Source organism: Pristiophorus japonicus, chromosome 8, assembly GCF_044704955.1.
Source record: "Pristiophorus japonicus isolate sPriJap1 chromosome 8, sPriJap1.hap1, whole genome shotgun sequence".
Lineage (NCBI taxonomy): Eukaryota > Metazoa > Chordata > Chondrichthyes > Pristiophoridae > Pristiophorus > Pristiophorus japonicus.
In genome coordinates this window covers 110,624,528-110,646,477 of record NC_091984.1, presented here as the reverse complement: position 1 = coordinate 110,646,477, position 21,950 = coordinate 110,624,528, and the positions used below count along the sequence as shown (strand labels likewise).

At 40.8% G+C, this 21,950-nt stretch overlaps 1 protein-coding gene across 8 annotated transcripts in view; it reads left to right on the top strand.

Moving 5' to 3' along the window:
* The window catches only part of nek7 (NIMA-related kinase 7), a 287,464-nt gene that overhangs the window by 253,648 nt on the left and 11,866 nt on the right, over window positions 1-21,950 (top strand). For all 8 annotated transcript variants that reach the window (XM_070887310.1, XM_070887316.1, XM_070887307.1 and 5 more), the window contains one exon: window positions 6,929-7,023. In XM_070887310.1, coding sequence (XP_070743411.1) covers window positions 6,929-7,023 — 95 coding nt within the window. The remainder of the gene's footprint in view (window positions 1-6,928; window positions 7,024-21,950) is intronic.

Genomic DNA, 21,950 nt, shown 5'->3' with positions numbered 1-21,950 from the left:
GCCGAGTGCCAATGTTTTCTTCACACTGCGCGTGCGCGAACGCTCCAACGCGCACGCGCAGCGTTGCCGGCAGGAAAAAAATCTAATTTAAATGGTACCCGCCCCCTCCCACTTACAAAATCGGTGCGAGTGTAGGCTCCGCCCCCCTGGGCGCCACGCCAAGCAGACATGGAGCTGCAGGGCGCTCCAGAATCGCGCGTTTTTTTTCCGGCGCCGCTTTCGGCACGAAAAACGGGCGCCCAGCTCGGAGGGGCGCCCGTTTTTTATCGTGTGGAAACTTGGGCCCAAAGTCTCCTGATACCTGTACTGTTGCCTTCATCAAAAGGTAGATGCATCTTCAGTTCTAAAATCTTCCACCAGGAACACACTGCCTTCTGTAATGCCTTATATTGTCCTTGAAACCACCTGCCATCACCAGTACCAGGTGAAGTTTATTCAAGGGTACCCAAAAAAATCAACATTTATTGGGGCACAATATATCTAAGACTTGAAGCATTACTTGATATCAGTGATAAAATTCCAGGTGCAGCCTCAATGACTAGAGTTGGACAATAGCTTAGTGACTATTCTGCACAAATATGTTTATACCTTCTCCTTAACCACAAATTAACAAACTATTATTCGCTTGAATGATGCTTGTACTGTTGGAGACAAAGGCCACTGTGGAATATTTTTCTTTATTTATACAGGTGGAGCGTCCAAAATCCGGAAACCTCGGGACCGAGGCTGTTCCGGATTCCGGGTATTTCTGGATTTCAGAACGTCTTTCTCACATCCCGAATCCGAAAACGCCCAAGCCGAGGTTCGGCTATTTCCGGATTTCGGAACATCTTTCCAACTCCGTTGGGGGTCATGGGGCATTACGATCCAATCACAGCTTCCGATTTGCGCGGTTTCATTTGGGGGCAGGTAGGGGCCGGCTGGTTTGGGGAGCTGTAGTGTGTGTGTCCAGTTTTCGCTGGCCATTTGATGGAAATAAACAGCGATACTTCAATCAAAATTTCTTACAGCACAAGTAACCCCCCAAAATACAGTATGGAAAATCATCAGCGATTCCTTCCGCTTCCAGGACTGGGCCAGTTAACTCACGGTTTCAATCAGAGGAGTACGATGAATTGATGCAATTTTGGATTTAATTCTGGGAGTAAATAGTGGAAAAGGTGAAAGAATAAACAAAGCAGGAATTGTGTGGAGCATTGTGACCAAAGTGGCGGAAGGAGGGGAAAGGAAAACTTGTATCATCCCCTTGTAGAGAAGGGAAGTGCCGTTTGCAGAGTTTAGCTGGGGTCTTGCGCCGGCGGTTTTAGGTGGACCGCTGGCATGCAAGGCTGGGGGTGCCACGGTCGCCATGCTTTGCAGTTTTGGCGCGCCCGTGTTCTGACCGAGGGAAGACGCCCAGGGGGGCACCTGCGTTGCAGACCCAGGAACAGCGGTGCCTGTGGGTGTGAAGACCTGGAAGAGGAGGTGGGTTGGAGTTTTTGTTTTTTCATTCCAGTGAGTGTTCTGTGAGTTTTGGATTTTCCCTGGGCCCGGCTCACGGCGGGTAAGCAGTTTGGCAGGGTGCCTCTCCACAGATCGGCCTGATGTCCAGATTCCGGAACATTACGGATTCCAGAATTCCGGATTTTGGACGCTAAACCTGTATATTATTCTTCTTCGTATGATAGCAGCAAAGCAAATCAGATGTCAATATCTAAGTCAGATATCCAGGCCGAAGTTTCCAGTGTAATAGCATGGATATCTTGTCAGCTGCCTGCGAATTTCTTCTGAGGGCAGTGCTCGCTGTTGTGCTCCAGGATCTGATTAGCATCTCCACAGTCTCTTGATGGGGATGCTTTAATCTTCCAACTATGGAGAAGGTGGCAGCATCTATCATGACTAGTTCTGAAACGGTTGATGGTTGTCCACTGTTTGCGAGGAAGGTTTGATCCTACAGGTCGTACTATGGAGCCCTCTATAAGGAAGCCAACTCAGTATGTCACAGTTCTTCCAACCATTTCGCCATCGGTCATCAAAACTGTGGGGAGATCGCTGAAGGGCTTGGGCGATGGTCCAAAATGGTCTTCTAGGTTTGAGACAAATTGGTGGTAGGTTGTTCAAGTCGGCCTGGATCGGCATGTCTTTGCTGGTGCAGTGGTTGTATTCTCTGGAGACTATATTCGCAGCGTAGGTGTGTTGGTGCGATGTTAGCAAGCACGGGCAGCTAAGGTGTTGATGTCGATAAAAGCGGTGATAATTCTCATAGTAGAATTTAGCTGGACAGCAACAGATTTGCCATTCAGACTTGATGCCATTCCGGAGAGCAGTACTTACTGCCCGGTAGAGTAAACCAGGTCGAGTGCTGCCGTACGGAGGGTTTGAGTGTCTGCTCCCCATGTGGATCCGGCGAGTTTCTGGATGAAGTTGACCCTACTCTTTAATTTCTTCCCACGGCTCTGTCTACATGACAGAGATGCTGTCTACATGACAAGGTATGATCAAGCGGGATTTATATATTTAAAAAATGGTGGGACAGTACAACCCACAATGTACAGTGGTCAAATAAACCATCGTTGGTACATATGATTACATTTGTAGGTTAAAAATAAATTGTCCTGGGAGTAAAATAAAATTGCCATAGTCAACAAAAACAGTGATATGTCCTCAAGCTAACCAAGCCCTTTTTCATTTTTTTTTCAGTTGCAGGTTTTTAGGGAATCTAATGGGATAGAAATGTTATCTGTTGTAGGCTCCTGCTAGGATACCAAGCATTTTACATTCTATCATCCATTATTTGGGGCCTGCAAAGGATACATTTCTTGAAAGTTTTGACTAACCATCTCTATTTCATTTCAATAGTCTTTTTGGGCCAAGTCTAGTTTCACTGCCACCTAGAGTCATGCATAACTTAATTTGCTATTGCGGAAGATCTATTAAATTACCTGAGCAATGTTTACATATTTTCTTCGTTTCCTGGCTTCCCTAATTATATTACAAGTTATTTTCTCCCACATCAGGCTGTCTCCTCTTCTAATGCCACAGATGTTTCTGTGCTTCTGCAGTTAAAGAAACCACTTGTTAGTCCTGCAAGTTCCGTACTTGATTTTTGATTTCCATCTCCCTAAATAGCCCTTCTAAATTAAAACTCACTGGGCCCAAGTTTCCACACGTGCCTAGAACGGCGCAGTCCCGACCTGGACGCCCGTTTTTAGCACCACAAAGTGTGCCTAAAAAAATCCTCGGTATTCTCCACCTACCTGCAGGTCCTCTGGCCCTCGGCGCAGCCAGCACGAGCTGTGGGGGGGCGGAGCCAGGTCCCTGCGCTGAAAACAGTGCCGGGACCTCTGCACATGCGCGCTACATTGGGCACGCAAGTGCAGTAGCTCCAGGCACCGAACTGTGTGGGAGGGGCCTGAAGCACGCAGCCCCTAGCCCTGGCTGAATGGCCTCACTGGGGCTGTGTGAATAAGGCTCCTCCCACGGCCAGTTCCTGCTCCCCCCGCCCCGACCCGACACCCGCTCCCCCCTGCCTCCGGACCAGACCCGACACCCGCTCCCCCCCCACCCCCCCCCCCCGCCTCCGGACCAGACCCGACACCCGCGCCCCCCCCCCAACTGACCCGACCCGCGCTCCTGTTCCCGCTCCCCGACTGGACCCGACCCGACCCGCGCTCCTGTTCCCGCTCCGCCCCCCGACCCCCCCCGACTGGACCCGACCCGACCCGACCCGCGCTCCTGTTCCCGCTCCCCGCCCCCCCGACTGGACCCGACCCGACCCGCGCTCCTGTTCCCGTTCCCCGCCCCCCCGACTGGACCCGACACGACCCGCGCTCCTGTTCCCGCTCCCGCTCCCCGCCCCCCCCCGACTGGAGCCAACCCGACCCGCGCTCCCGACCCCCCCCCCCCCCCACTGGACCCGACCCGACTCCCACTCCCGGACTGGATCCGACCTGACCTCCCCCCCACCCTCCCTCTCCCCCCTCCCTCCCTCTCTCCCCTCCCCTACCCCTCCCCCTCCCCTCTCTCTCCCCCCTCCCTCTCCTCCCTCTCCCTCTCCCTCTCCCCCCGACCTGAACCGAACCTCCCCGACCCGACCCAACCCAACGCCACCTACCTGTAAATCTGGTGCTGGGGACGGGCCCTGCCCGAAGTCTCGGGCCGGCCCGTTCAGCCTTCGGTCCCGAAAGGCCTGCCTGAAGCACTTTCACACAGGTAGGAAGATGGTTTATTTAATCTTTTCTTTGCTTATAAATGTTTATTCAGGTTGGATTTATTTGTCTAATATTTGTATAAGTATAAATAAGGATTTATTATAGAATTTAATGACTTCCCTCCCCCCCCCACCTCGTTCTGGACGCCTAATTTGTAACCTGCGCCTGATTTTTTAATGTGTAGAACAGGTTTTTTCAGTTCTACAAAAATCTTCACTTGCTCCATTCTACTTTAGTTTGGAGTACGTTTTCACTGTGGAAACTTTCAAATCAGGCGTCAGTGGCCGGACACGCCCCCTTTTGAAGAAAAAATTCTGTTCCAAAGTAGAACTGTTCTACCTGACTAGAACTGCAGAAAAAAAAATGTGGAGAATTGCGATTTCTAAGATAGTCCGTTCTCCACCAGTTGCTCCTAAAAATCAGGCGCAAATCATGTGGAAACTTGGGCCCACTGTGTGGGGGAATTCACATCGTACAGTTAATACACTAATGTGTTTGTGAGCTGTATGTTTACTTACTGTCTGAAAAGTTGTCTACTTTAATTAGGATGTGCTATCATTTTCAGGGTCTGTTGTTGACCTGTTCTTGAGTATTTAACCACTCCATATTTTTGAGGGGGTTTTTTTAGAATCTGGAGAGCTAAAAGTGTATTTCCCAGATGGTAGTAGGTATTACATTTTTCAGTTGTAGACATATTCTGTTGACAAATTTATCGGGGGAATCGGAAAGTCTGACATAGCTAGTTAAATACTCCTGCAACTTTAGAACAGAGACACCAGGTACTGTTTTTAATATTTGGATAATATCTTTGTCATTGGTATAATTTATTTGATTTTGAATCTAAATACCACATTAGTTTGTGTACTGAAATTGTGCTCCAATTCTACAACTGCTAGCAATTCTTTGCATGCTTCCTATGATTCAATTTTCAGATTCACAGTAGACCAGCTTGACTATCAATATCTTTCTGAAGCTACTTGTTGGAATTACTTTGACTTTCAATAAGCTGGGAAGCTGCATACTGAAATGTTTTCCCTGCCCCCTGCGGATTCTCCTGTGGATTCTCCACATCCACAAGCTTGCATGTTGTTCGGTGCCAATTATTAGCATCATATTTTATGGTAACAAAAGGTGATTATTGTTGACCCGTTGCAGCTCAAATGGGCGAAATACATCTTTACGTGTAATAATTGCTTAAATGTGGCTTTGTATCTTTATCGTAGGCTTAAACTTCGCTGTTATTGGTGCCTCCAAATTATTATGATTTAAAACTGGCAGAAGTGTATAACTTTTAAAGCAAGCCAGCACTGCATTACAGTCACAGAGCCTATCCAGTTGTTTCACTGAAGCTGGTTGGTGCTGTATATAGCTGTAAGGATAGACTTGTAGAAGACCTTTCTTTTAAAAAAAAAATGGAATTAGATAGGGTTAAGTTTGTAGTTCCTGCAGCAAAAAACAAAATAGTTGTATCCATTAAAACGCCCAGTAATTTCTGAGCAGGTGATAAATTAGCAGCAGTGTGGGGAAACGGGCTTTCATTTATGCTGTTAATGGAATTCTGGAAGCAGTACCAGTGAAGAGAACTTGGTTACTACTATTTAATTTATAAGTGACATCAATAATGCTCAGAACAAGCAGAACAAAACATTATGATTTACTTTCTTGGTTGAACTAAAACTGTTCTTGACTCATGGCATTGAGCACTCAGTACAGTTTATGCAAAAATCACTTACATCTCAATCTTTTTATTATTAAAAAGATCTATTCACGATCTAAACTCAATGGCTCCCATTTTATTTATGTAGTATTCTAGTCATTTATAGGATGCACTGTGAAGTTTGTTTCACTTGTATCTCATTTATCCTGATTACTGATCCTGATCCGTTGAATGCAGCAAGGGTTTTACTGGATAGACATATTTTAATATAATTATACTTGATTAGTTATTGGTTATTCAGTGCACATTTGATTTAATTATTGGTTCACAGCTACTACTTTGATTTATTATACAGCAAAATGTAAAAAATCAAGGATTATGAAAGCAAGGAATGGCTATTGATATCAAACTTTCAGTAAAGCGTTAAGACAATTACATTTTGGAAAAGAAAACAATGAGAAACTAATTTTTCCCGGGCTAATCAATTTATTTCACAGTAAAATATTTTTAAAACATCAATTCTACAATGACATAAATTACTGCTTTTCAGAAACACTCAAAGTGCTGGAAATCTATTTCGTGAAGCAAAATCTTTTGAAGCAAATCTGTTTAGTGGGGAAGAAAAAAATGTTATACAGTTGAAATCTAAAATAGAAAAAATGCTGTAGAAATTATATCAGAAATGTTGAAGCTATGCATACTTTCCTTCAAATGGGCTTGAACACAAGTTTAAATATGTCACTAAATGTATCATGTTATATCATAACTGACATTCTGTGTATTGCACCATTGAAACATATGGTTTGAGTTCTGTTCTACATTTTTTTTAAGCAGCATGTTTAGTGTGGTGACCAGAAGTGTATAGTTGGAAACTTGTCTGATCTGATTAACAAAAGACTGAAATATTTAATTAAAACTATATTTCAGTTGCATGTGAATATGTATATACTTGGATCACGGAAATAATGTAAATTACTTGCAAAAAAAATTACATAAATGAATCACCAAGCTTTGAGAAGACATCTTTTTTAACATATTTTATAGTGTACAAGTTATAACTTGTTTTTTTTTCTTCCTAAAGTGGGTACTCCATACTACATGTCCCCAGAGAGAATACATGAAAATGGATACAACTTTAAATCTGACATCTGGTCACTAGGTTGTCTTTTATATGAGGTAAGCCTATAAAGTGTGAGCACCCTAACGTGTTGATAGCATTTGCTCTGAGATGCAACAGTAACTTTGGGAAGACAATAAAATAATTGGTGTTTTTTTCTATCATTTTAATGTTATTGATGACTCTCTGTTCTTGTGAAATGATCTGCGTATGAATGTCCTAATGGTGTCATCTTTTGGACAAGAAATCAATTGCTGCATGAGATGCCTAATACGAAGCTGTATATAAAACTCTTGAATTTATTATGCTTTTCAAGGTGAAAGATGTCAGTGCACTTCTATGCTATTTGCCCTTGTCTGTTTTGGGTGCTGCGGGTAAGATTATAGCCGAGGCCAACTACTAAATAAAGCTTCCTTTGTTCTATTCAAACAATGCATTTGAATTGCTTTTCTCAGTTTCTGGTGCTTACACCAATCATCCTCAGGGCCTATCTATAAAATTGTTAATTAGTTCATTTGTAGCAGTCCGTGGGTAGTTTTCGACTTTAGATGCTTTACTCCTCAAAAGTGGGTTGAGAGTGTGCAAACTTGGTCTACACAGGACTTTTTTATACGCTTGGTAGTGAGAAATAAACATTAATTGTTGCAGTTTGGTCACAATTCTGATCCAGACCTCAGAGATCGAAGAAGCACATCCAATTTACCCCTTTCATACCTTTTTTCTAAATAACAGAATGGATAAATTAGGTTCCCTTAAGTAATGCACTCTGAAAATTTACAGCAGTGGTGCATTATTACATGTTTGGCGTTTTACTGAGGAAAAAATATACAGGTACTAAGTTTATTTAGTAAAAATAAGCTGATACAAGCCGAGTTAAAAGTAGAATGCATAACAGAAATCATTTTGACCAAGAATAAACCATTGAAGAATTACATTTTTAGGACTTCACCAGCTATTTCTCCCATGATCTTGCCAACGATCACAAATCGTAAGTGACTCCACGCTCCATACGAACTGAACTGTGACTTTATCCACACAATGGATGGTATTGAATAGAAAGGTTTGTAACTGTAATTAGCTTACATAACTGACACAAGTCCTCTTGTGTTTTCCTAATCAGATAGCAGAAAAATAAGTGCTCTTCGACCATGTGACTTAGGCCCCAAATTATGAGCCCCATTTATTACAAAAAAACAAACCTTAGCAAAAAAAAATCAATACAGGAGACTTAAAAATTACTCCTTGGGCATTCAAAAAAAAACAATTTGTGACACTTTGCTAACTGAATTAATAATACTAAACCTGGACCAGAATTCGTAACATAAAGCTTATACTTGAGGTTTCATTTATCCAGCACAGATCTCCAACTTCGATTTCCGTGACATCAGAACTGAAGAACTGCCTGCGCCTAGAACTGTCCAGTCCTTCCAACTGAGTCACCTTGTAGACCATCCACTACTGTGGGAAACCGTGCCCCCTTCATGTCAGCTATCACAGGCATCTGAACATCAGTCCACATCCTGCACAGTAAAGGGCCACTGGTCAGCGCCATATGACAAATGCTATATTTGTCCAGTTATACATGTTACCAACCCCTTTCCCTCAAATTGATTGTTTTCAGGACAAAGCAAGCAAGTAATCTATATTTAGTGGTTTCTGCTTTTCAATCTAAATGTATTTCCATACAAAAATGCTACATCTCTGATTAGTTCCTTCACAATGGCAATTTCCACCCATACACAGGGATGTGGATTCTACTCTAACCCAAAGAAACTCGGCCTGCTATAAAACAAATTTGAAGTGACCAGGCAGATCTCATAAATAGATATTAAAAATTTAAGAGACTTTATGATTTGGAATATGACAGGTTTCCCATTCTGTCACAGTTAGGTCCATAACTTGCAAGCCCGGAGAACCTACTTTTGTTTCTTTTTTGATGGTATTTATTGTGAAATTGGCCTGGATACACAGGAGCACATGCTGAGGTGTATGAGCTGCAACTGTTTTAAAGCAGTATATGCTGTTTTGGTTTTGAAACTTGGATAGAGTCTTTGAAGAGAATAAAGGTGAGCAGGAAACAAATTTGAAGAATCGTGTGGGTGAGTAGTGGGATGGGACTGGAATGATGGCAAGAAACAGATCAAGAACTGGAGAAAGGGCAGGATGAGGGATATACAAAAAAGACACAACAAGGATGAAAGGCCTCCTCATTAACACAGGATGTATTTTTCATGGGATTGGGAGTTGATTGGATGTGGGAGTTGAGTGACTTTTTTCCCCCTCACTGAAGTGACCGCTTTAAGAGCCTGAAACCAAGAGGGTAATTTTTCGGGGGGGTCACTGGGTGCAATAGGTGGTGGGTCCGGTGGGAAAATGTTTTTTTTTGATGGTGGGTCGGGACACCGCTGTCAACCCACCGCCACATGCCTTTTCCCAAATGTCGGGTCTGTCTGTACTGAGCAGACCCAGCACGCAGTGGTGGGGGAGACAAGTCAGGTCATTATGACCTTGTTAACAGACCATTAATAACTATTTTGAGCTCACCTTCAGAGTTTACCAGGTCGCCCACGGGGTCGATGCTGCTTGGGGATCACGTTAGGTAAGTAGGTCGGGAGTTGAATGGCCATGGAATTATCTCATTACTTGACAGCTGAAACTGTGCTGTAAAAGCTCCCATCTCACAGCTGTTCACTTTCCAAGCTTAGAAGTTGTTGCTTACTGCATTTTGAAGATAGATTGAGCTTTATGCAGGTTGCAAGTGTTTGGAGCAAACTCTCTATCCAGTGTCACCTCATTGCAACACCTTCTCTACATTGACGGATCACTTCTGTCATCTCAAGTTCACCTGCTATCTATTGCATCAGCATCGATGAACTTGAAACTATCTCACTTTGGTCCTCAGAATCCCACTACAATCAGCCTCAATACCAGGCACAGCAGCAGCACACACAACAACACCAACCTTCTCTGCAATCAGTTAATGCTGCACAGGACAGAGGGTATCAGCACCCGACCACATTGCTGCCCGTGACACCAGGGATGGCCTTACCATGGCCAGATTTACTTCACGTGACGCTGTACACCCTGGCTGCTTCATGATGCGGCAGGTTGGCACCACCCAACACTATAAAGCATCTCTACAATGCCCAAGCCATTCCTTTCACACTCATCACCATTATGTAACGTTATGTCTCATCATTCACTGCAACTCACTAAGCCACTTCCAAAGGTGCACACCGATCTGTCCAAGAGGCAAAGTGTTGAAAATAAAGGTTTCAATGTTTAACACCTCATTAACAGAAACTTTACATGAACATTGCATAAAACACTCAAGTGCCTACCTTTATGTGTTGTTAATTGGTATAATTGCATTAGGATGCGGGTGAGTGTGAGGGATGGCTTGTGAGGTGGGGATGTGATAATGTAGATAGAGAGGGAAGGGTGGAGGTGCAAGGTAAGTTGGTGTGAATAAGGATGTGTAGAAGTAGGGTAGGGAAGACAAAATGTTGGGGATGTGATGAGTGGCGCAGCAGGATGAGGTTGAGTGTGGCTTTGCTGTAATGTTTTGTGATCGACTGAGATCATTGAAAGGTTTTGCGCCACTGCAGCTTGTGTCCTCCTGTGCAATGTGCAACCAGGCTACGTTGGTCTCCTGAGGAGGTTTCTTCTGCCCATTTGAAGGTAAGAGAACCTCCCTGCATGCTGTGACTCCCTCCATAAGCATCTGGATGGAGTCATGGGAGAGCCTGGGTGCAGCCATGCATCTCTGTGCAGTGCTTGTCAGTGTTTGCAGCACCTCAATGCTGTAGAACACTGACAGCACAACTGTCAAAATCAATTTGCGCATGGTCCCTTTAAGGAAACCGGCTGATGATGCGTCATCAAATGACATCATCAGACCCACTTTCTTCAATTGGCTGGCAAATGCGCTGAGCGGGCTTAACATGCCCAATCAGGGGAAAGTCATTTCACAGAGCGGGCTAGAGCCGGCAGCGAGGCCTGGACCCGCTACCATGTCACCCGCCACGGACCCGCCGAGGTTGATGAACTCCAGCCCCAAGTAACAGCCTGATGGACCTACCTGGTGTACCAGGAATCTTGGAACGTGGTAGTGGGTGTAAAACAAACTTGACAGCAGATTTGACATAAAGGCTAACCGTACAAGGAATTTTCCAAGTATCCCACCCAAAGAAATGTATGTTGTTTTTTTCTATCTGATTCACATGGTTTGTTTATTAATTCATCAAATCTGACAAACATGAAGACCTCATCGACTTAAAGTAGTCCCAAGCATGTTGTTCAGACTATTTCATTGTATTGAACAGCTTGGAGGAAAGAAATATAACTTACTTCAGTTTACTCTGATGATGCACATGTAGAATATTTGCCAAGAATGTACAAAGGAGCTGTGCAAACTATTACATCGGAATCCTGGCTATTTAGAAGATTCCTGTTAAAACTGTTTTCATTGCACAGCATTTGGTTATAAAATCAGTATTGATATAACTCTTTCATAACAGAATATATAATTTGGCATCTTTCCATTATCATTCCTGATTTTAGGAAAATGAGAGTGAGTGGCAGTACGTAATGAAAGTAATGTGTTGCACCAAAATTAATTTTGGGGGAAAAAGAAAATTCCAATCAACATGTTGTAGACTTTCTATTCAAAACGCAGATATGGTAGTGTATTGGTTACGTTACTGGACCAGTAATCCAGAGCGCTGGACTAAAGCATGATTTCAAATCCCAGATTTTTAAAAATGGAGAAATAAAAAACTGCTATCATTTTTTTTTAAATGTTGTAAATAATGGTTCACTAATATCCTTTAAGGAAGAAAACCTGCTGCTTTTACCCAGTCTGACATGCATGTGACTCCACACCAACATGGTTGACTTTTATCTGTCCTCTGAAATGGCCTTGCAAGCCACTCACTTTTATCAAACCACATGGACTGCAACAGTTCAAGAAGGCCCACCAGTACCTTAGGGCAACTGGGATGCTTTGCCAACAATGCCCACATTTAAAAAAAAATACATGATCAAAATTTCCAATAGAATATATTTTTCTGATGAAGGGTCACCGACCTCAAACAGTAACTCTGTTTCTCTCTCCACAGATGCTGCCTAACCTGCTGAGAATTTTCTGTTTTTATTTCAGATTTCCAGCATTCGCAGTATTTTGCTTTTGTATCTTTTTCTGACCGTTTGCTCTTCCCTTAGGTTTTTTCAGCCTGTGTAATAATAGCTGCCATCAGCGAGGAAGACAGATCTGTCCAAAGCACAACTACCACCACTGTGTTCTCTGATTAGCTAACGGTGTGTTAATTGCAGGGTGACACAGCAGTATTTATATTGTCTTCTGTCTTTCCCTTCCATCTGAGATTGAACTCGCTGCCATCCTGGTGTGTTCTGTGTTTGGATGCAGGCCAAATTGTGTTAAAACTCATCCAAACTATGGCAAGAGAATTGAGAGTATTGCTTGATAAATACTTTCTTAGCATAATTTTTCCAGTCATTTCTGGGAAAGTCTATTTAAAATGACACGCAAATATTGTGTAACATCACCATGATTCTCCTAATTGAAAATGCTAATCTTTCACTTAGTCATTTACTAGAATCCAAAGTAGGGGTAAGTGCAGTGATAATGCAGGGCAATTATTCTAACAGCCAAAACATTGCCTTTCCAATCTTATTTTGCTTACTTTAACCATCTGTGTTGCTATCTCTGTTGCTAGTGTCGATGACATACCTCTTGGTCATAAATTGGCATATTCTAAATATAAAAGTGTATTTTTCAAGTTGTTTGTACTGTATGTTCAGTCCTTTCAGTGTATACATTTTAATTGTACTGAAAAAACCCTGAAAAATTACTTCTGTACTTAACAGGATTTTGCTACATCTGATGTCCTTAAATATAAATATAAACTAAAATAAAGACAACAATGCTTCTCGCCAAAATGAAAATCTTTTAGTGACAACATTTAAAGATAAATGGGACTTTAACTGCTAAAGTTGATAGTTCACCTATTCCAATAATATTGTCTTTTACGCTTTGAATACTTTGACACCATTCCTAAACTATAAATCGACGTAATTATATTTGTTGTTCATATATGCATAATTCTGGCATAACTTAAGATTTATATCAACCAAACCCCTTACCATATTGTGGATAAATATGTTAGTTTTTATATCGTATCTCATAAGGAAGGGCAAAACCTGTCAGAGTGACTTGCTGTTGTAAAATTTTAAAGAGCAAAACTTTTTTGTGTGGGGAATAACCAATAAAAAATGCAGTTTATTTAATTAGGTAAGTAGATAGCTCCTTTTCAGCTCATGCAAAATGATATTTTCATACAAGAAGTTTTAGTATTGGTTTTATAATCTTAAAGGAAGGTTGTAATAATCAAACAGATGGCAGTCAGCATGAATTTGACTTTACAAGAATTATTATTTATTTTGTATTCTATTGATGTTTTCCTTTTCAATTAAAGTTACACTAAACAAAGTTAGATAAGATACAAGATTAGTAATGTGACTGTGTTTTTCTCCTGGTAATGTTGTTTAAAGGATATTGTAAACAGTTTTTTTTAAATAGTCCTTAATACGATGGTTATAAGTGAGATCCAGGCCTCTAGTCGGGGCTCAGTAATTCAGATCTGTTCGGGTGAAAGGAGCGGTCCTGCTTGTGTGGTGTTGTCAGCAGGGCATCTCCATTGCAGAATGCTGCACTTTTTGTTTAATTCTGCAGATTTTTTTTTTAAAAGCTGACACAAACAGTGCAAGTGCTGTGAGGAATGGATGCAGTTGTCAGAGTTTAGTCATTGTGCTCCTGTGTTATACCAAAAGGGGAAGGCAGTAGCAGCAGTTGCCCCCTACACAATACATAGCCTAGACCTCTTGGACTTGTGGCTGCAGAAGATTGCAGGTTTATTAAATGGCATCACATGAGAAAATGGGAGCAGGCTGGGGGGGTATAGCCATGTATTTATAGTTCAAACTCAGATATTCTGGTCATTAGGATGACCATATGTGTAATCCTTTGAATTAAAAGTTGTCTTTTTCAAGCACAAAAAAAGATAAATGCCATTTTACTTAAGTTGTGTAATTCAAATTGCTGGATATTAAGATTTTACATTCAGAAAAAAAAATTGAATTAACAGGAGAAGACTATCAGAAATTTCAGCTCCAAATAACTGGAATGCAATTTATTTTAGACACTTCAAAAAGTGAATAAAAACTACTCTGGTGAAGGGAGTGTCATTGGTAATTTTTGTGGGATTATATGATTAGGATTATTTTGACATTAGGATGAAAAGATATGGGCCACTTGCTCATTGTTTAGCACTAGCTGGCAGATTGATATTGGATGTTCCAGGACATACTTTTGTTTTTAAACAAATCACCTCAAGTGGAGTTTTATTGCTGTCTCCCCATTGATGGAGGAGTTTATGGCTGAGAAGGCCTTTACTCACAGTAGGAGAGGCTGATGTAGGCGAAAAAACTAACAAGGAACAGAAATAGTTTAAATATATACATTAAAAGAACACTTAGAGAATTTATACCAGAGGTGTAACATGACATTAATTGAATTATGTTTATTCTTAAACCCAGAAGTAGTAAACAATGTTACAATTTGATTATTTAATAATTGCATAATTATGATTACTTGGGAATACTGGCATGAAAAAAATAATCCTACTTATAATGCCAGGAAGTACAAAACCACTCACCTTTTCGGCTCATCGGTTATGTCTTCTGTTATAGTTAAAAGAATTTAGGTAATAGAGGGAGATGGACATGATTTTGAAGTTCTTCGAAGTTGGTGTGTAACTGAGCCACACAGACCATCACTGTTTTTATATTGCACTAGTACTCTCATAATCTCTCTTAATTTGCAGCAATCCTCCCAAACTTTGGGGGCCTCTCATTCCACGCATACAGACTGGCGATGATATTTTGGAGTTCTAATGTTGCGTCATATTACTGCAACAGAAATGAAGTTTTTTCTGTCTGATATATTGTATTATTGGTTTCTTTCTGCCACGCTACTTATCCAGGATCACAAACAACGTGGCCCAGCTTAAATTGGGCACAGGAGTTTCAGAGCAGATGTCTACAACAGGTAACTGAGGGAGATGCCAAACCACTTAATTCTAATACAAATATCCTGTAGTTTGTTTGACTATATGTTTTGATTGGCAGTTCTATTTCAAATTAAGAGATACATATTTAAATTCCCTTTATCTCGATCAGATTTTGAAAGTATATCTCCGCCTCCTAATTGAGTAGGCCACCTGAAGCAGTCGGAGAGATATAGTTAGGGTACGACTGCCAGCAGTGGAAGGCCAACATAAAGCCAGATCATGAAGGTCCCCAGGTTTGATCGCAGGTCTGTCCTGAATTAATTGTTCACCACGTGTCAATGTTTATATAAGTGGCACACACCTCACTGGAAGTAAACATATGTTATACCTGAACTAAATGGAAGTCGAAATAAGTATACCGTACCACAGATATTCAAGTTTAAAAGCCTCCTGAAACATCAAATGTTCAAGTATTTGAACCAGAGTATTCCATTCGTACACATTTTAAATATTATACAGAATCATGTATAATAAGGTATGACTCTAGTCAACTATAAAACATTCATTGTAATCCCATATGAAGTATTTACTTGTCAGTGTTGGCCCTAATCACTGTGCAGTTAGTGTTTTGGCTCCACATGCTACTGTAGTTGATGGTTCAGGGGAAAAGAGGCAAAATGGTGTTCCTTTAGTTCATTTTGCATTCACTGGGTCATTGTTAGTGCTTTTAAAAGCATTTCATACTTAATATGACCTGTTCTAAGATGCATTGTATTTTGTTATTCAGGAAACATTTTCTGTTTTATTGACATACGATTTGCTTCCAGTTGACCACGAGATTAACAATCTTTTAAAAGGATTGTTCAATCTGATTTTGTACTAGAATGAATAGCACCAAGTTTTTAAATGAAGACCGTTTTGGTGTAAAAATGAATAGGTCTCTAGTCTGGGAACATAATGCAATAGAATAATTTTCTGGTATTAATTAATGCCTTGTTGTTCAGTGTCACAAATTATTTGCATAAATTCATAATATAAATCAGTTACTCATCTACACGGACCTTGACATCTGAAGATGAGGTTTTACATGTTTCCTTCATTGTACAGAGCAGCAGTTGCCTCCTTAGAAGGTTGTAGGTTGGTGGCTTACAGTAAAATAGAGAGTGCAGCCACCAGCCCTGAAGACAGACAGTGCGCTCCCTTACCTTGAACACACCAGGAATACTAATAAGGAAAGTCGGACCCTTGAGGTCAGGGAGCAAGTCAATCATTTCAGTGATCGTCTCAGTGAGGAGAATCAAATTAGCCTGAAAAATTCAGCTGCTGGGAAGAGAGGGCAAGCAGCTGTCAGGGGCAGCAGCGATATGCACTAATGAACCAGATGAATAGTGCAAAAGCTAGAAAATAAAAACAGGACAGTTGACATTTTTCATCTGTCAAAGCAGAAGATGCATGAAAATAGGCTCAGTTTAACTCTTTAGTGAATGTGCTTCCTGTCTGTTAAAATATTCTTAAATGTTTTATGAACTGTTGTGTTGAGGATCATAATATTGCTAATCTTTTAACAATATTTCTAGAAGACACAATTAAAATAGTGATATTTGAACATTATGTTACTGGAGTAGTTTAATGATGGATGCTCTCTATTGATTTGGAACCTCAGACATGTAAATACTAGTTCTGGGAATCAAACAGTTAAGGATACGTTTCAAAGAGCAGCCGACAGATGAGAGCCATTTTCAGCTTGTCCTGTCCCTGCTAAAGCTCACTGAGTAGCACAGGATGGTCTGCGTGTTTCGCAGAAGGTCTGCGTGTCTGGGGAATGTACACATTGTCCTTTGAAAATCAAACTTATTAGCACATGCAGAAAAGGGTGACTGACTTTAGGGCACCACTGCACTCACTGCAGCATTGATGCTGTCCATGTTAAGGGATTTAAAAAGTACTAATACTGAATCCCAAGGACAGAGTCACTATCAACGAAAAAGAAAGAGTGTAGAGGATTCTAAAGTCTACTGCTGTTTGTGCCTTGAAGATACACGTATGTTATAGTCCATGCGACCCACGCAAGCAGGACAGATATCCAAGATTGCTAATTGCCTTATTTATTTTGTGCTGTGATATATTTGAAATGCATACGTTTTTAAGCAATGATAAGTCTGTTTTTTTAGCTACTTGGTTCTAGTCTTCAGAATATTCGAATAAAAATTAAATGTTATGAGTAACTAATTTTTATTAAATCCTGAACTTTAGACTCGTAATTGTATACTATTCTGGTTGCCATTTGGGCAGAAGCATTTCATTCTTATGCATGGAGATAAAGGTTTGATTGCAGCATGAGCATTTTCTTCTTTCTAAACAGAAACCGCAGTTTTGCGCCAACTATCCAGCACGAATATTCTATTGGTTCAGCATACAACAATTAAAACAGAATAATTCATAATATTCTTAACGTTGTTTAAAAATGTATAAATGCATTTCAGTGGTTCAACATTCTGCCATGATTATTGGCAGGACAAAATTAAACTGGATGGTAAATAAATGCAATATTAATTGCACTTGTAGAAATCAAAAAGTTAGAAACACCAAGATTGTGAAATATAAATAGCAGGGTGTGTGGTTGCGTTAAAGCAGAGGCCACTTAACAAATAGATCAGATTTTATTTGATTGACGAGATAAACTGCTTCAATTCTGTATTAACTGTTCTGGCCGCTACTTATAAAAACATTCAAATGCTTCCTTAACCAAGTTACCATTCAAATTATAGAATTATAAGGACTGTTCTAATTTAGGTTTAACATTCTTGATGGGAATAATTGTGAGCACAGAGGGCACATTAATAGTTCCCACCATAACACATCAGCTCCTATTCCCCTTTCTTTAGATGTAGCTGCATTTTTAAACTCTCTGAAATGAGGGTTGTGTATCACAATCCCGTTAGCCCTAAATCCAACAAAGGTACTTTGAATTTTTACTTCTATATTGATATAAGTACACATTTGAATGCAAATGAACAGTTGCCTGATGTACAGAAATGACAGCCATCTTACTGTTTCAGTTATGTATGATTGGCATGGTGGCTGATGGTACATTTGCAGTTTGTTTTTACTAAAGTGTGTTTGAAAGTATTCGTTTCATTGAGCTTTGAAGACTCAGGTTCCATTAATTATTTTTTTCTAAACTAGGGGAGGGGACTTAGACTTTAACAATTGGACAAACCAGAAATAAAATACCTGAAGCTTTTATTCACAATTCTGAGACAATGCACATGGCTTTATAAGAATCTGAAATATGAATTTTGAAACAGTCCAGAATTCTTAATTCTCCCTGTGAAAAGCTATTTGTATCCCCATAAGTGTTAAGCTGACTGGATCACCATTGACTTTGTTACTCACTAGTTATCCAGCCACTCCAGGACTTCAGATAATTGATGCTGGCACCCCAGTGCAGTATTGATAGTGTGCTCCATTGTTGGTGGTATCATTCCTAAGATGAGATGTTAAACTGTGGCCCTGTCGTTCGGGAGTACGTTAAAGATTCTCTTGCACTATTCTAAGAAAATCGGGAACCTTTCCCAAATGTCCGGGCCAAAAATACTGAACGCAGATAATTGTTTATTGTCTAATTGCTCTTTGTGGGATCTTGCTGTGCTTAATTTGGTTTCCACATTTGACTGCATAATAGTTACTGTTTCAGGTAATTGGGTATTTTGAAATGTTTCTGGAGATATGATAGTGTTAGTTAAATGCAAGTCTTTCTTTCATCATTTATGTTAGTGGAAATGCCTTCAGTATTCCTTTCTTATTGTTGGAGGACATAATTAAGTATTGTGACATATATTAACTAAAATATATAAATCCACAGTTATCAGCCTATAGAACTTGTTTATTATACAACAGATGTGTAGATAAAATTAATTAGATAAAAATATGTAAATTTTTTCTACTGCACATGATTCGAGTAAGATGGACATGATCACAAGGAAAAGAAGAAAGTAATTGAATTAATATAGCCCCTTTCACCACCTCAGGATATTCCAAAGCACTTAACAGTCAATTAATTACTTTTTTGAAGTGTAGTGGCTGTTGTAATGTAGGGAAACATGGCAGCCAATTTATACACAGCAAGGTCCCACAAACAGTAATAAATGACCAGTTTAACTTGTGGCATAAATGTTGGCCAGGACACCAGGAGAACTTCCCTGCTCTTCAAATAGTGCCACAGTATATTTTATGTCTACTTGAGAGAGCAGACGAGAAGTCGGTTTCACATGTCATCTGAAAGACGATAGCGCTATCAGTGCCACACTCCCTCAGCACTGCACTGGAGTGTCAGCCAAGATAATGTGCTCCAGTCCTGGAGGAGGGCTTGAACCCTCCACGTCCTGACTCAGAGGTGAGACTGGTACCATGGAGCCAAGGCTGACTCGATATACCTAACATTTTCACCCACTTTTTCTTGCATGATAAATAAAGGTGCCTTTTTTGAAGGGCATTAATTCCAGCTTTAGACACACCTGTTTTGTTCAACCACCTCAGTCAAGTTATTTTACTATATTCAAAACTACTTTATCTTCTTCATTCCTGACATAAGTCCGTCTTTCTCAGACAGTTCATATATTAGTACCAGACTTGTAGCTATATGTAATCAAAGCAGGAAAAGTCATATTTCATTTTGTGCTTTGGCCAACTGCAACTCTGCCAAGTTATTTGGTTTATTTTGTCTTTGAGTTGTGGAACTGTTTGTTTATACTAGCAATAGGACTCATTTTTGAAACTAATGGTAATTAGGTCTTAAATGGCTCAGTGAATTGAATATGAATTGCAGCTGAAGAAGGATGATCGTAGCAGTTTCTAAAGAGGGGCAGCTCAGGTGACATAAAACACATATAAATATGAGGTATTACATTTTGGTAGGGACAATCGGGAAGTCACATATTACTTGGAGGGTGCGAGTCTGGGTGGGGTAGAGGAGCAAAGGGATCTCGGAGTACAAATACACAAATCACTAAAAGTAGCGACACATGTTAACAAGGCCATAAAAAAATCGAGCACTACGGTTTATCTCCAGAGGGATAGAATTGAAAAGTAGTGAAGTTATGCTAAACTTGTCACAAACTCCATTCCCTAGCCACTGACTCTATCCCTCTCCCCAGCTTCTGTGCGAGGTTGAACCAGACTGTTTGCAAACTTGGTGTCATATTTGACCCTGAAATGAGCTTTCGACCACGTATCCGCAACATAACTAAGATCGCCTATTTCCACCTCCGTAGCATTGCCGATCTCCGCCTTTGCCTCAGCTCATCTGCTGCTGAAGTCCTCATCCCATGTCTTTGTTACATCAAGACTTGACTATTCCAAAGCACTCCGGCTGGCCTCCCACATTCTACCCTACATAAACTAGAGATAATCCAAAGCTCAGCTGCCCGTGTCCTCTAACACGCACCAAGTCCCGCTCACCCATTACCTGTGCTCGCTGACCTACATTGACTCCCGGTTAAGCAACGCCTCGATTTCAAAATTCTCATCCTTGTTTTCAAATCCCTCCAAGGCATTGCCTCTCCCTATCTCTGTAATCTCCTCCAGCCCCACAACCCCTTGAGAAGTCCTCTAATTCTGCCCTCTTGAGCATCCCTGATTATAATCACAACCATTGGTGGCTGTGCCTTCTGTTGCCTAGGCCCAAACTCTGCAATTCCTGGCCTAAACCTCTCCGCGCCTCTACCTCTCTGTCCTTCTTTAAGACGCTCTATAAAACGTACCTCTTTGATCAAGCTTTTGATCACCTGCCCTAATTTCTCCTCATGCGGCTCGATGTCAAATTTTTTATTTCGGAATACTGTGAAGTGTCTTGGGACGTTCACTACATTAAAGGCGCGATATAAATACAAGTTGTTGTATTAAACCTTGGTTTGACCACAACTTGGAGTACTGTGGTCGCCATATTATAAAAAGGATATAGAGGCACTGTAGAGTGTGCAGAGAAGATTTACAAGGATGATAACAGGTACATCCTCGTATTTCTATCAGGACAGGATGAACAGGCTGGATCTTTTTTCTCTTGATGACCTAATAGAGGTCTTTAAAATCATAAAAGGTTTTGATAGAATAGATAATAGAGAGTGTTTTCACTTGTGGCAAAGAGCAAAACTAGAGGTCATCAATACATGATAGTCACCAAGAAATCAAATAGGGAATTCAGAAGAAACTTCTTTACCCAGAGAGTGGTGAGAATGTGGAACTCGCTACCACAGGAAGTGTTTGAAGCGAAAAGTACAGATGCATTAAAGGGACAGTTAGATAAGCATATGTGGGAGAAGGGAATAGAGGGTTATGCTGATAGTTGGATGAGGAAAGACGGGAGGAGGCTCAAGTGAAGCATAAACACATCGGCATGGACTGATTGGGCCGAATGGCCTGTTTCTTTGTTGTATATCCTATGAGAGCATTGATTCACTTTTGGTGCTTGTAATAATGGGCCACAATTTGCTGTGGTAGGGCATCGAATGGCATCTGCCGTTATTTAGATTTTCCCTTGCTCATTTTATATTTTTGTATTTTTTGCATGGCAAGTTGCTGAAAGTGCGAGCTGTTGACATTGCAGCAGGGGAAACTGGGCATCTGGGACCTGAGTGAAAGCAACTGTGTATCTCCTTAACCAATCCGATTGAAGGATTGTGAAAATAATAGTGCAAAGACTGAGAAGGAAGTGTCAATTAGAGTGGGTGAATTTAATGTCAAGTCAGGTACAGAAAGAGAAATAGATAGGGAAGAAAGATTCGATTAAGAGAGAGGTATAAAAAAAGAGAGCAGAAAGGAAAAGGAAATAAAAAGTTTCAACGTAAAGATTTTACATTTTTAAAATCTCAAGCAATTGAAACCTAAGCGAATGAGGT